This window comes from Drosophila suzukii, chromosome 3, assembly GCF_043229965.1.
Source record: "Drosophila suzukii chromosome 3, CBGP_Dsuzu_IsoJpt1.0, whole genome shotgun sequence".
Taxonomy (NCBI): Eukaryota; Metazoa; Arthropoda; class Insecta; order Diptera; family Drosophilidae; genus Drosophila; species Drosophila suzukii.
In genome coordinates this window covers 77,897,771-77,911,929 of record NC_092082.1, presented here as the reverse complement: position 1 = coordinate 77,911,929, position 14,159 = coordinate 77,897,771, and the positions used below count along the sequence as shown (strand labels likewise).

The following is a 14,159-nucleotide window of genomic DNA, read 5'->3' as shown; positions in this document are numbered from 1 at the left end:
TTTTGCTAAATTTATTCGTTACGCACAAATGCGCAAACCAAACCCAAATAACCCGAATAAGAACATGGCCACGGGTCCGGTCGTGGCAAATAAAAACATGAACATGATGGCCAAATAGCACACACACAAAGAGCAAAGAGGGCCGAATCAAAGTAAATAAACAATAAAAATAATCGGGCCGTTAGCAACACATGTGCATTTTTCATCATCACCATCGACAACCCCAATATTCAACGTCATCATCATAGTAGTCAACTCCAGAGATCGTTGTACTGCACTCAAAGAAAAAACATGAAATAAAATCTTCTATCAAATCTTTAGCATACACCTAAAAAAGGTGTAGTTTTAGTGGACTCAATATAATATTACGTATTTAACTAATGCTTGTGACCATAAGTAAAATTGGTTTCATAAAAACTACTTTGTCTTATATTACGGAAAGAAATCTAAATAACACTAGCCAGTAAAACTTTACTTTACTTTTAAGAATCAAAAAAATATAAGATGTTCTTACTTCAATCCTAAATTTCTCACTTTATTACAGAAGGCAAAAGTAGTTAATGTCACACACAGTAATTATTTACTTTATGGTAATTTCAGCTAATTTATTAGATTAAATATTATATTTTTCCTTGTGTAAGTTGTCCCTGCCGCCGGTCATATCAAAGAACTTTGTTGCTGGCACTACAAAAGTAAGGAACACCAACAAACAACAGGGAATCCTCGACAGCTTCGTCTGGGTTTTCGGGCAAGGCAATAAATAGTTGTCGTGCCATGAGAAAAATGCAAGAAGTGTTTAAGTTTCCTCGCTTCCCTTTCTCTGGTTTTCCTGACTTTTTTTTTGGCAACCAGGACCTGGAACCCCCAACCCCTTGCTCACTAGTGTGAAGCATCATTTCCTTGCTCTTCCCTTTTTTTCCTCCAGCTCTGTCATTTAAATTGAAAAATATTGAGGAAGCTGAAGTAGAAAAGAAGTTCCTTGAAGTTAACTGAAACAGGGGCACGAAGGAACGACAATGTTGCAAGAGGAAAAACGGGTGGAGAGTGGTGGGTGGTGGCTGGTGACGGAATGAATTGGCAAACCTTCGATTTTGGAGTACAGCAGCCATAGAAAGTGTTGAGCCACTTCGATTTTGATTAAGGTTCCGCTGGAAGTAACCCAAAAAAAAAGAAGTGACAAGAAAACAAGGGAATTAAAAGCAAAGGGATTTGAAATACAAAAGGAATGAGTTGCTGTTAATGAATTTTCATTTTTTAATTTGTGAACCAGATAGAGTAATCTAAGAACAAGACCAATTAGTATTATTACTTACAACCTCTATTCCAGAGAAGAGTAAAACTTTGTAGCGGCTCATAAAAAACGCATAAGATACTTTATACTATTTTACGCCCTGCCTACGTCCATATCTTATAGTTCGTCCCATTCAACCGGTCTTTTGAGATATTTCTGCACTTTTATATGCCAGCTCTCTAGTTTAGGATTAAACGATGCGAGTTACTGGAAACACTGAATATCTTGGCGTTAGCTTTAATGTCCGTAACAAAATACGTCGTTTGCTATTTCCCTATAATTTTTACAGCTTGTTTTCATGTAGATGCGGTTGCTGCTACTTTTACAGTTTTGGTAAGGATTTTCTTTTTATGAGGCAGCTCTCCACACACACACACACGCACACCCATGCCAAAAACTAATAGTGCAACTCATTTCCCAGCCTTGTTGTTGTTATTGTTTATTTTACTGTGCGTTGCTTCTTTGTGGGCGTTCCTTCGCAACACTCAAGGGCGTGGCGACTCCTCCTTTGGGTGTATGTCCGTATTTGGTAAAGATTTCCAGCAGAAGTTGCCCTTGGGAGAAATTACTTAATTTTGGAATTTCAATTTAGCACTTAGACAGGAAACATGGCACTAAGGAATGGAACCAGACGGATGAGGGGGTGGCGGTATGGGTTATTGCCCAGGAGCTGAGAGTCTGGTGGTGTGGTCTAGGGTGTGTGCTGTGTTGTGTGTGTGTGTCTGGTTGTAAAAATTCTGCTTACACATGCTGTGACTCTTAAAAATTTCCGGAATTTTGGCACGCAATGTTTGCTTTTGTTTACTTGGCTACCCGACTTCCTATTACCTCTTTTTTTTCCTTCTCGCAGAACCCACTTCAGGATTTTTTTCTAACCTTATCTCTGCTAACTTCCACACATTCTGGGGCGCAGGTATTTCCTTTTTTATGGCCACCATTCACTTTATTTGATTTCATTTGAGGCAGCAAGGTGCTTAACAGCATAAGAGGAATCCTAATTAACTCTGGGCTCACACACTCCAGTGAATGGTTAGTTTAACCAACTCTAATAAATGTCCTTTTGTCCAGTGAAAACTAAAGTTAGCTATAATAAATAGCTAATATTATAGGAAAGTGAAATTGTAATTTAAAATTTTTTTTTTAATTCACGTGGTAAATATAACATGTATAAGACAACTTTGACTCAGAAAGAAAGCAATACTTTTCGCATTTTCTACGCATAAGACTTAAGTCTTAGGAATAGTTTATAAAATTTCATTGGTAACAATACATGTAATTCTCAAAATTGTTAATAAAATAAGACTAACAGAAGCTTAAAGTTTTTCTAGTGTAGCTCTTTCTATTTGCAGTTGGCACACACGACAAAATCACACTTACTTTGTATAGTGGAAGTCGCCTACTGGCAACCAGTGATCCCACCCATACCACTTCCTTTTCACCCCTTCCACACCCCTTATTTTCAGGAACTCCTTTGACTCACTGTGCGGTGAGTGAGTAAGTTTGTTAAACAGTGTAAAGTTACACGCAACTAAGCACTTAACTGCATAAAAGCTCGAGCACAGGAGGCGAGTGCAAGGTGGGCAAAAAAGAGGGGGTGGTGTGGGGGTATGGTGGGTGAGGGGTCAGGAGGGAGGAGGAAAACCACAGGCGGGGCAACCTTCAACTTGCAACGCTTGACTTTGCGTGCGTTTTTATGAATGAGTTGGCGCCGAGCGAAGAGCAACAAATGTAAATCCGCGACCCCGTTGAAAAGGTCGTCCAATGGACTGACCAAACCCGCAGGGCCTCCACTGCTCCACCTCCCCTTGCCAATTTTTAACCCCCTGTTGCCCGTCTAAAGTGAAAATTGAAGCACAAACCCGGACCAGATGAACATAAAACGATGTCCAGACGGGTTGCTAAAGAGCTGTGGCTATGTAAACAGACACAGCTGGACATTCGGCAGGGGGGCAGGGACTTGGTATTGCTCTTGGTCGTGGTCTTGGTCTCCATCTCCGTCTGGCCAAATCCCCACTGTTCCTCATTCTCCTCCTCCTCCTCTATTCTTCCTCTTTCATTCTCTGTGTGGCATTGTCATGTTGCGGCTAAGGCGGGTTAAAGGCTCTGAGCTGCTGGCCATCAATTGCGCTCTGATCTGGCAATGAAGGCATAGAAAAGCGCTTAACTTCTGCACTGAAGGCACACGAGTTGCCAATGAGAATGCAACCTGAGCTGGAAATGGCCCCACATCGTGGGAAATGGCAAGAAGAGATACGGGAAACGTGGAGGTGAATGAATGAGATGTGATAAGCTAGCTGTATGGACGATACATCTAGGTGGCTTCTGTTGCACACAGAAAAGGTTATTTTAAAAGGGGTCTATTGATTCTAGCATTTCATTGGGATCAGAATATAGCATTTCAACTACTAGTTAGCTTATAAAACAGATGCTTTAGATGGACAATTTTGAACAAATGTGTTTGCAAAATCCTTAAAACCAGAAATGAACATGATAATCTTCCAACAAATCCCAAGATAAATGTGCAAATTATTGATAATCCTGGAAATAAGTTGTCCACTTTGGACAAAATGACAATCTTAGTATAATGAGATGAGTGCAAGACCACCCCAAATTAAACCAAGATAAGGCGTTCTATCATTAGGTATAATATACTATAAATTTAAGGTAATAGTTCTCTCTTTGATCCTTAAAACAATCTAGTAAATTTATTAGTAAATAAGAAATTTTAAAATATAGTTCCCTCTTTGATAATTAAAAAATTTCAGTAAATTTAAGACGTGTCGTAAATAATCACTATAGTGTGTACTTTCAAAATCCACCTCCCTACAAAGTCGCAGTTTTAATGAAAACTGGCTGTGGACCATAAAATGTTGTCTCATTTCTCACTCGGCCTCGTATGTGTCACCGGTTTGTTGCGGCCAAAAGTGCAAGGTAACCGCAAAAAGAGGGACAGAGAGTCACCAACCAACCTTCGTCCTCCGCCCCACGTCCCTCGCCAATTTAAATTTTCACATAAGCTTCTGCCAGACTTTTCGGCTTGGCATTTAAGTAATTTGTTGCCTGCAACCTGTGGGCTTCCACTAGCCACCCATCCAGTCCCTTTTCCCCCGTCCATCTCCATCTCCCTCCGGAAAACATACATACATCTGCTGTCGCCGTCATTGGTTGGCAATTTTTCACTGGCTGACAAGATGTCGCCTTTACGTCGCTGTCGTTTCGTTGCTCCTGCCGGGTTGCATAATTGCTTTGTGGTTAAAGGATTATTTACTTTTTTCCAGCACGCCCATTACCAGGAGACGGCGGTCCTCGTCCTGCTCCCCGTCCGGATGCCTGCTGACTCACTTAAGACACAGTTTGTCCCCGTCACTAAGCCGACGGCTTGCGCTGATTTGGGCTTAAATGCATTCAGCTCATTTAATTTTCAGTGCACCGCAGAAACCCAGGAAGCCCGCTTCTTTTTATACCCTCTACCAGAAAAAGATTGTGTGCACTTTCTAAATGAGTTTTTGTAAATTTTATAGGTGTTTTCTTATACTTTTAAGCCTTGAAGAGTTGAAAATCAACTGATTTTTATCAGTTTTTTTTATTTCTTATTTTTAACTAAAATGTGGATAGTTTGTAAGCGTAATTCTTTGTGTCATATTTTGTATTTGGCCAAAAAATTAATCTTTAGTTTTAATTTAGTGGGGAATACTATTCATCTACCTATTTATGTACATATCCAATTAATTACGTAAAAATATTCAATCCATTGTTTGCTTTGCATGCCATTAGAATTTTATTCGAGACTAGACAAACATTTTTGTCTTTTTCAAGTCAAATTCTTCATCAATTCCTACTTTTTTTAGATATTTTCTAAATGTATTTCCCTTTTTCAGGGCATTTAAACTTCAGTGCCTTGGAACTAACGATTTTTGTCATATTTCCCTTTTTCGTTGGTCGGCTCGTCTCCCTTTTTCAGCGCTGCTGTCTCGCAAATTATATAATTAAGTTAAAGTGAGCGGCGGCGGGCAATTTACGAGCAGCTCCATCGGCTCCCATCTGGCAGCTCCAACTGGGAAATGGGTAATGGTTAGAGGGTACTGTATACTGTATAGTGGATACTGGATGCCGGGTTCTGGGTACTGGGTATACGCTAATTTCTTAATTCTCACCTTCCGCTCACAGGGCGGACGTGGACCATTCCCGTGTGAAGGCAGCGGCGGCAGCCCCAAAAATAGCATTTCCGTATTGCCATGTCTATCATGACTTTTATTGTTGAATGTACCCTCCGGGGCTGGTGGCATACCATCATACCATCACACCATCACACCATCGCGGCACAACCAGTTACAGACCGATTCCCGGTCTTTAGAGGTCCATGTCCAGGTCCCGGGTCCAGAGCCTTGCCCACAGTCCCTTCACCCGCCCCCTTTTTTCGTTGAATATCCCCCATTTCGGCTGATTGCTGTTCATTCGCGCGTTAAATGTGGACGGGTGGATGCGGAGTGGATGCTGTGTTGAAAACGAAACCCCCATGCCATTGCCCACTTTCCAGCCCAATCGCCCCAACCCCTTTTGCGCCCCCAACTACATATATATTTCCCTGGACTATTCTTTGACTCTACTATATCTCTCGGCCTGTCTCACTGGGCGTTTTGTGTTCAATTTAGCGTCATAATTTCGTTTATTGCATGGCCTCCCCCGCCCCCAAAAAATCTTCGGCGCTGCTGTCAAGTGTTTTTTGTGTGTTGAGTTCATCAAAATTGTCGCCGGCCAACAACGATGACATCCACTTGACGCAATTTTCAGATGCTGAGAAGAGCGTCACTGGCAGCTCCACTCGAGAGTCATTCATTCATTCATTCAAGCCGCTACTAAGCATCCATTCATTCCGTCATTCAACCATTCATTCATTCACTCGCTCATTTCACACCGTTTACAGTTACAATTAATGTTTGTTTGCCTGTCTCCCGCACATTTTTAGAAACCACCTCCTCCACCCTCTCTTCAAAAAGAACTTCAAAGGGCACACCGAAAAAAGGAGCAGAAGTCACCCACCAAAATAACCGCCCAGGCTTATCTTAAAGCTGCAAGAAGCCTGCATATTTAATAATTGCTCAGCTGAAGTTCATAAAACTGGTAAAGAAGTCCCTAGAGGAAGATTCCCAGGGGAAATCCCATTCTCCTCAAATGAAAAGGGTCGTGAGGGATAGGAATGGCGGCAAAAAGCGCAACCTTAGCCCGCTCATAAATGAATGTTTCTGCTACAGAATTTACACCTCGATGGATGGGATAGGGCTGGATGAGGGACAGGGTCGGCATCCTGCGGCATGACTAGCATGCTTCTGGGCCAGCTGAGGCATGCCCATAAAGTATCTTGAATATTTTAGGTGTGCTGGCAATTTAAGAGTCTACATCGCCATCTCATTCAGGTGCGGGTTCATTAGATGTCCACTGCAACTTCATTTGCAGGAACGTAAAAAAGAAGCACAAATCTTCGCGGATGGTTTCGCTGCCAGCTGGTTAGTTGCCAACTTGTTGTCGGGTTACCTTATGTTAAAGGGTATATACTACATAGAATTATTGGGAAACCTAAAACCAATTCTAATACAAAGTTATAAAAATAAGCACTTTATATAAATGCAATAGAACAAGATACTTTTTTAATCCTCATCATAAATTAAACCTAGTGCCTAGACCTTTGTTAATCATGTCTCTATAAGAATGACAGGTTTATGGCAACATTTTGTCTTCAGTTCCCTAGTTTGGTGTTATTAACTCCCACAACTCATTGAGTAAAGATCTTAACCATAAATGGAAATACGTATTTTCAATACTTTATGGTAATGGAACACAGCAGTTTTGAAACTTTGAAAGAACTAGAAAAGATCTATAAAAGAAAATAACTATAAAATATCCTTGCAGTGTAAAAAGAAATATTTGGTAATCTATTGCGATTAAATCTTGAAGTATCTTAAGATATTAGTGTACCCGTCAATATTCTATTGAGTTAAACTCCTAATTACAAATTCACCTTAAATTTAAATAGAATACCATTGTTCCCAAATATTTAACGGTTTTGTCGTAAAGCTTAATGAAATCAAGGTACCCGGTATCGGTACAATCGTAAGACCCGACTTTGGCATCCCCAAATGATGTTTTGGTTTTTTATGCTGCTGTTATTTTTGGTGCAGAGGCTTAGCCAGCGACGACGTCAGAATTTCAATGTTTTTTTTTGCCTTGCCTAGCCTGTTAATCTATTTTTTTATGCGCTTTGCCGGGGCATTCGCCTAAAAGCTAGCTGAGGATTTTTTTGTTCCCTTTCGGCGGGCTGTTGGTGCTGGTTTTCTGCTTTTGATTTGATTTCGTTTTCGTTTCGCATTGTGGGTTCTGTTTTCCCTCTATATCCCTCTGTATGTGGGTTGTTTTCGGGAATGGGTTCAAAAAAAAAAGAGGTACGTTTGTGTTGGCCTTTTGTTTTCTTTTGTCATCTGGTCCAGCCCAGCCACCCTAATTTGTTGTTGTTTTTGGTGAGGGGTTTTGCATACCTTTCAAAGCACACACTCCGCACTCAAATGAGATTTTATGCACCCCGCTTATTATAATCAAACAGTTTGTTTGGTTCACCTCTTACGTACTTATTTCTCTTTTTTGCTTCCAGTACTTATGTATTTTTTCTCTTCCACGGTTGCTGTTTATATTTTGCCGCTTCCTTTTCACTGCACCTTCTGCTTCTTAGTGATTTGGGGCACTTAACATAATTTAATTTCGGCAACTATAAATTACAACTCCTTGCACTTGGCACACACTGAAGTTGTTTTTCTTTACTCTCTTTTTTTCTTTGTTGTTGTCACAGCTTAGCTTTCCTTTCGCCCATTTATCCTCAATCTAAGGACTACAAATGGGGGCGGGGAAAAACACACGACCGGAGGTTTGGATTCCGCGACCCTCAAAAAATGCGAATTTTTCCGAATCCGACACACACAATTACACCTCCACACGAACAAAACTTTTGGCGTGGCTGTTTTGGTTGCAATTTTGGTTTTAAGTTCGAAATTCCCGGTTTTCCAAATTTTCCACCGCTTCCGGAAAATGCGACCGCGCGATTCGAAATTCCGAATCAGAATGAATCGGGAAGTTGGGTGTTTTTGTTTGCAGGCGGTTAACATAGCATCTCTCTCTTCGGTCTCTCTGGTGAAACGCCTCTGGAACGGAACGGTCTGGTCCCAGGCACATAAGCGCAGCTTGATTTCTGGCAAAAGATTGCAATAAATCATTTACCTTACTAGTATAACCTTAGATTGAACAGATTTTTAAAGAAAATAATATATGTTTAGTAATATATCCTTATATTAATGCTATAATTATACAAGATAGCTTAAACCACAAATTTAGGTAACGAATTTAACGCTCTGTATCCGAAATATTATTTTTTAGGACCAGGATCACAAGGATCAAAATATAAAATTGTATATTATACATTTTTTCCATAATTGTAGAGCTAAAGCTTTTGTGTACATCGACAAAAGTAAAATATTTAACAAAGGCTAAATTTCGTATCAGAATACATCTTTTGACATATAAATGATATAATATTTATACTAAAGGTCCCTTTTAGTTTTTAATACATTTCTACATTGGCTCCCTCTGGTCTTAACATAGACCCAACAGCTTTTTCCTGTTAACAGTGGAATCGGAATGCCCCCACATTTATGGGAGAATCTCTCTCTGTCTCTCTTAAATTCAAAGAGAGCGTTTAGCAGGAGGTGTTACAAGGTAAATAAGCACGCATAACGGAGAAAGCAGCAACAAAAACATGATCAACCGGTGGGAGTTACTTATTGGTCTTTAAGTAATTCCCTCTGAATTACGTAATTATGGCTTTCAAATTGCTTAATTACATGAATTATATGCGAAGGTATTCTTCAACAGAAGAATAAATGCTGGGATTGGGTATGTAAAATGTTCTTATTTTGATACTAAGTAAACAGATAGTTTAATAAATACTTAATAGAAGGACAGCAATAGTTTTAATATGTTAAGAAATAGTTTCATATTTCTGTTAAACGTTTTAAAAATAAATGATAAGATATGTGGACCACATAAATTTCAGGTGAAACCTTACATTGCTATTCGAAAAAAAGTACAACCAATAAATCATCTTAAGCTGACCATTCAGCAAGTGAATTTTTGAAATATCAACTCAATAAATCTCTCCTTTCTCTGCGCCTTTTCGGAGCTGTAAGATAAGAGCAGATTTTGGGTCACTGGGGAGGGACAACAGCTGCTTTCGGCGGCCAAGGCCCCTCGAGAACCCAATGCGGTTGTTCTGAAAAGCCGGCTAAACAGCTTTCCAGCGTTCCCAGCCTATCGCGTTTTTTAGCTCTTCAGTTGACAAAGAGATTGATGTCGCTAATTATAATTACAAGTCAATTATAATTGGCTCCCAATCAGCGGTCGTAGGAGCAGCTTTATTAATTAACCGCAGTTGTTGTTATGTGTTCCATTTGCCACGCGTTTCCAGCACTCTCTCTTATTTTTTTTCTCTTTACCACCCACGCAATGGTCTCTCTTAGGTGCGGTACACTTTTTGGGTGCACAGAAAGAAAAAATATATATTGTATGTAAAATCAATACAAGTTCGAAATTTGTTTGAAGTTATGATAGGAATTTAATAACGTAAATTGTTCCGGTGGGTAATTTTTGTTTGTTTTAAAGTTATGTTTTTGAAAACATAGTTTTGATAACTTTTAAAAAAAAACAATCGTGAAATCCCAAGCTATTTCTCCCTCTGTTTTTTAGGTACATGTTAGAATGGTACTTCTTCAACTTTGGGACGCCATTCTCATTTCCGGTTTCCGTTACTTTGTGTGCGTGAAACATTTGAACTGCGTGCCCAAGTTTGCCGCCCAATGCTTTTTTGCGCATCTGAATTTTATTGAAAACACATTAAGACATCCCAGCGACACTTTCGCCGGAAGTTGCCAATTTCCCCGACGAGCGCCCCCATTTTTGTGGGCGTGACCCGTCAGGGAAATCAAATTGTCTGGTGCAATGGCAAAGCGAATTGTATTTTACTGCCAATAAACGTAACTTCCCCTCGAGCAGGCTAATCAACGTTTTGCAAGAGTCGAAAAATGTCGCAAAGAGCGGAAGAATTACCACCCCAGCAGTCTGATAAGACACCTGCATTGATTAGATAAGAGCCAAAGTGAGAGGGAGCTTTTTTATTTTTTGGGTTCGTTTGATAGCTAGAAAAACCTAATCGCGCTTAGTCACAGGTTGCCAAAGCGCGAAGACGGTCAGAAATGGACGACACCGACTTCTCACTCTTCGGCCAGAAGAACAAGCACAAGAAGGACAAAGCGGATGCCACGCAGACTGCCAGGACGCCAACCTCGGAGCTGGATTTCAAGAGGATTATCATCTCGCGGCCCACCACAGAGGACACATACGAGAATTGCGAGCGGGCGGGCATTGCGCTGATCCTCAACCACAAGGACGTCAAGGGGCAGAAACAGCGCGTGGGCACCGAACGGGATCGGGATGATATGGAGGCCACGCTCAAGGGATTCGGATTCGATGTACGAACCTACGACGATCTGACCTTTTCCGACATCAACGACAAGCTCAAGGAGGGTGAGTTTCCCTATATGTATGTGCTACAAGTTACATATAGCGTCCAGAAGCATCGTAGCACCCATAAATCACTAAAACCGCTTTATCTACCAACTGAATCAAGTCTATTTTTGTCTTGCATGGTAAAATACAAAGTAATGTCTTCCTTAATGAGGACACTTTCGAGACTGAAATACTTTTATTACCTTACAAGTGTTGAAAGAGAATAATAACAATCACTATTATTGGTATTTAAATTATATTTTAAGCGATTCTCTTTTATCGGTATTGGTGACATATTTCAAACACAGATATCTTATCATTATCAAAACAAAGTCACTACTTTTATAACTGCAATAATTATGAGATAAAGACAGTAATCGAGTTTTCTGTTCGATCTGAAAGTCAGCCAACACATTTTAGTTTGAAAAGAAAGAAGTGTTAAGAGAGATACTGTGACGGTGTTGAATGAATAATCTATTTATAATTAGTTCTTAGACAACCTTTTCACTTAGACATTATGAATGAATTTTAACTATTAATTGCAGTGGCTCGCGAGGATCACAGTCGGAACGATTGTTTCGTGTTGGCGGTGATGTCGCACGGTACTGAGGGAAAGGTCTATGCCAAGGACATGTCGTATCCTGTGGAACGTCTTTGGAATCCCTTCCTCGGCGACAACTGCAAGACGCTGAAGAACAAGCCGAAACTCTTCTTCATCCAGGCCTGCCGCGGCGAAAATCTGGAGAAGGCCGTCGAGTTCTCATCCTTCGCGGTGATGACCAGGGAACTTGCCCCGGAACCCGCTGCCCCCGTACAGCCCATTACCTATGCCATCCCCAGCACGGCGGACATGCTCGTCTTCTATTCCACCTTCGACAGTGAGTGTTGTCAAAGTGTCTTCTTTTTATAATTTCACAATGAAATGAAAGTTTTCCATGTTTATAAAGCTTTCAACATCAATCAATTACGGGCTTAAAAGGATAGCGTTCCTCATATTACCATTAAAATTGGTTTTCTTATTTTATTAGGCACAACTAAATTATCTTTTGTTTCGGTTTAAAAAATTGACTATATGCTGCTCATTTGCCTATATACATATATTTTTTTTAACAATTTTTAAATTTACCTCCTTAATTTGTTATTTTATAAGCCCCTTCTGGAAATTAACAATTCATATGTTTTTGTGAATTATAAAACATTTAGATTTTAACTATTATTATCTTTGAGTTATTTTTGTTTTATTTCATTTGGATTTTGCTATTCATCCTTACTCACTCCCATTTTTTTCTTTCAGAATTTTTCTCGTTCCGCAACGTTGACGATGGCTCCTGGTTCATCCAGAGTTTGTGCCGCGTCCTGGACCTCGCCGCCGCCAACGAGGCATCCCAGCCAGAGGGTGCAGAGCTGCTCCGCCTGCTAACAGCCGTGAACAGGAAGGTGGCCTACGAGTACCAGTCGAATACAAAGAACGAGGCCCTTAACCAGATGAAGGAAATGCCCAACTTTATGTCCACGCTGACCAAAACCTTCCAGCTGCGCGTTAAGCCCAAGACCTGAGCTCTGGTCACGAAATCAGCGCCAATCCACTGGGGACTGTGAGTCAGTCGAGCGAGGGACACCACAACTCTTTCACTTAATCGTAATGCTTGCAATTTGTTGATAGAAATACATATCGATGGCACTTATCTGGAATTGGCTTAGTGCCTCTGGGGCGGCGATAGCGATTGCTGACATTCAGATATAAGTCGAATTGTAGTCGGGTCAGTTGCCCGGAAAATGTCGCGATTGCCACATATCTGCGGTCTTTGTTTGCTGCTTAGATTCTGGCAGCTTTTGGCCTTGGCCCCGTTTAAAATTGGTGGGTCAAAGGTCGCCCAGTGTCAGCGATGGATGACCTTAAGTGCGGCTTTCAGATGGCTTCTACTCACATCGGTGGCCCCATTTATTGTGTGGCAAAGTTCGGAAATTTATGAGGCCACGAATGTCAAGCTTTCGACGGTCTTCAAGACAATTGCCTTGGCCGCCATGACGGGGGATTTCCTCATTTCCCTGGCTCTCCTGGGAGCTCACCTCTTAAATCGCAAGGAGTTAGCCGATTTGGTGACAGGTCTGGCAAGATTGCATCGCAGGAGAAGATTGAGCTGGTGGTCCACCTTGTTCCTCTGGCTGAAGTTGCTCCTCTCCCTCTATGAACTCCTTTGTAATGTTCCCTTTCTCGAGGGAGCCGGAAGTCGTCTGCCCTGGACTCAACTAGCAGCTTTTGGAGTCCAGCTATACGTGCAACATGTTTCGAGCGTCTATGCCAATGGTATATTTGGGGGCATGCTACTAATACTGGAGTGCTACAATCAACTGGATCAAGAGGAACCCATCCTGGCAAGACTTTTGCAGAAGGAACGCAGCTGGCTGATATTGGTCCAGAGATTCGTGGAGGTCTTTCAGCTTGGCTTCTTTCTTCTGGTCATTGGCAACTTTATAAACATTCTGGCCAACATATACGCCTTTATGTCCTACTTTACGTCTCTTCATGGGGTTCCCCTGACCATTTCCAATAACTGTCTGATTATGGCAGTCCAGCTGTATGCTGTCGTTTTGGCCGCTCATCTTTGCCAGGTGAGATCAGGTCGGTTGCGAAAAAGATGTCTGGAACTGGAATATCTGCCGGAAGGGCTGACTCGGGAACAGGTGGGTGAACCTGACATAATTAAGGAACTTAAGATTATTTTTCGATAATTCCAGGCCATTACCCCAACACCATTTCCTTTGGTCTCACCCACTGGCAGTGTCAAGTTTTGTATTTTAGGCCTTTTTACCTTGGACAACTCGTTTTGGCTTTTCCTGGTCTCATACGCCATGAATTTTATTGTGCTTATCCTGCAGTTCAGCCTTGAGAATATGAAACAAGCTTAGACCTAAGACAGAAAATAGGAGGAACGTACTTAAACTGATCTCAAATATCTATCTCATTTAAATTAAACCTTTCGACTTGTTTAATTTAATATTTTTTTTATATTTTTAACATAATTAATATAAATTAAAATAGCTTAGTGCTAAATTCTTTAAATCCCCACTCTTATTCGTTTGGAGCCACGTTATGATCATGATCAAAATTATAATAGCTTCTTTGCTCCGGAATCTTTGAACCAATCATGGGAAAGTTTAGCCATTGCGGTCACAATAAATTAATTGTAATTAAATCGATTCAAGAGAACATCATACTGCATTTTAATAAATATTTAAAACTTTGAAAATAATAACAAGAGAA

General features: G+C 40.7%; 3 protein-coding genes across 21 annotated transcripts in view; 2 read left to right on the top strand and 1 right to left on the bottom strand.

Annotated features, from left to right (window-relative positions):
- The window catches only part of LOC108006994 (collagen alpha chain CG42342), a 76,175-nt gene extending 67,775 nt beyond the window's left edge, over nucleotides 1-8,400 (bottom strand). For all 19 annotated transcript variants that reach the window (XM_065867064.2, XM_065867069.2, XM_065867074.2 and 16 more), the window contains exon 1: nucleotides 7,912-8,400. The gene's annotated coding sequence lies outside the window, so the exon portion shown is untranslated. The remainder of the gene's footprint in view (nucleotides 1-7,911) is intronic.
- A 2,137-nt stretch (nucleotides 8,401-10,537) lies between these two features.
- Nucleotides 10,538-12,579, top strand: Decay (Death executioner caspase related to Apopain/Yama). Its single transcript, XM_017068061.4, has 3 exons — nucleotides 10,538-10,912; nucleotides 11,440-11,772; nucleotides 12,189-12,579. Exons 1-3 carry the CDS (start codon nucleotides 10,582-10,584, stop codon nucleotides 12,449-12,451), a joined length of 927 nt encoding a protein of 308 aa, XP_016923550.3. The 5' UTR covers nucleotides 10,538-10,581; the 3' UTR covers nucleotides 12,452-12,579.
- Nucleotides 12,580-12,670: 91 nt separating this feature from the next.
- Nucleotides 12,671-14,159, top strand: Gr89a (Gustatory receptor 89a). Its single transcript, XM_065867087.2, has 2 exons — nucleotides 12,671-13,579; nucleotides 13,634-14,159. Exons 1-2 carry the CDS (start codon nucleotides 12,671-12,673, stop codon nucleotides 13,802-13,804), a joined length of 1,080 nt encoding a protein of 359 aa, XP_065723159.1. The 3' UTR covers nucleotides 13,805-14,159.

Excerpts from the sequence above, each read along its gene's own strand:
- Decay (XM_017068061.4), top strand. The coding sequence starts at position 10,582 with ATGGACGACACCGACTTCTCACTCTTCGGCCAGAAGAACAAGCACAAG. Across the intron at positions 10,913-11,439 it reads CAACGACAAGCTCAAGGAGG|TGGCTCGCGAGGATCACAGT; the intron begins GTGAGTTTCCCT and ends TATTAATTGCAG. Across the intron at positions 11,773-12,188 it reads CTTCTATTCCACCTTCGACA|AATTTTTCTCGTTCCGCAAC; the intron begins GTGAGTGTTGTC and ends TTTTTCTTTCAG.
- Gr89a (XM_065867087.2), top strand. The coding sequence starts at position 12,671 with ATGTCGCGATTGCCACATATCTGCGGTCTTTGTTTGCTGCTTAGATTC. Across the intron at positions 13,580-13,633 it reads AAGGGCTGACTCGGGAACAG|GCCATTACCCCAACACCATT; the intron begins GTGGGTGAACCT and ends CGATAATTCCAG.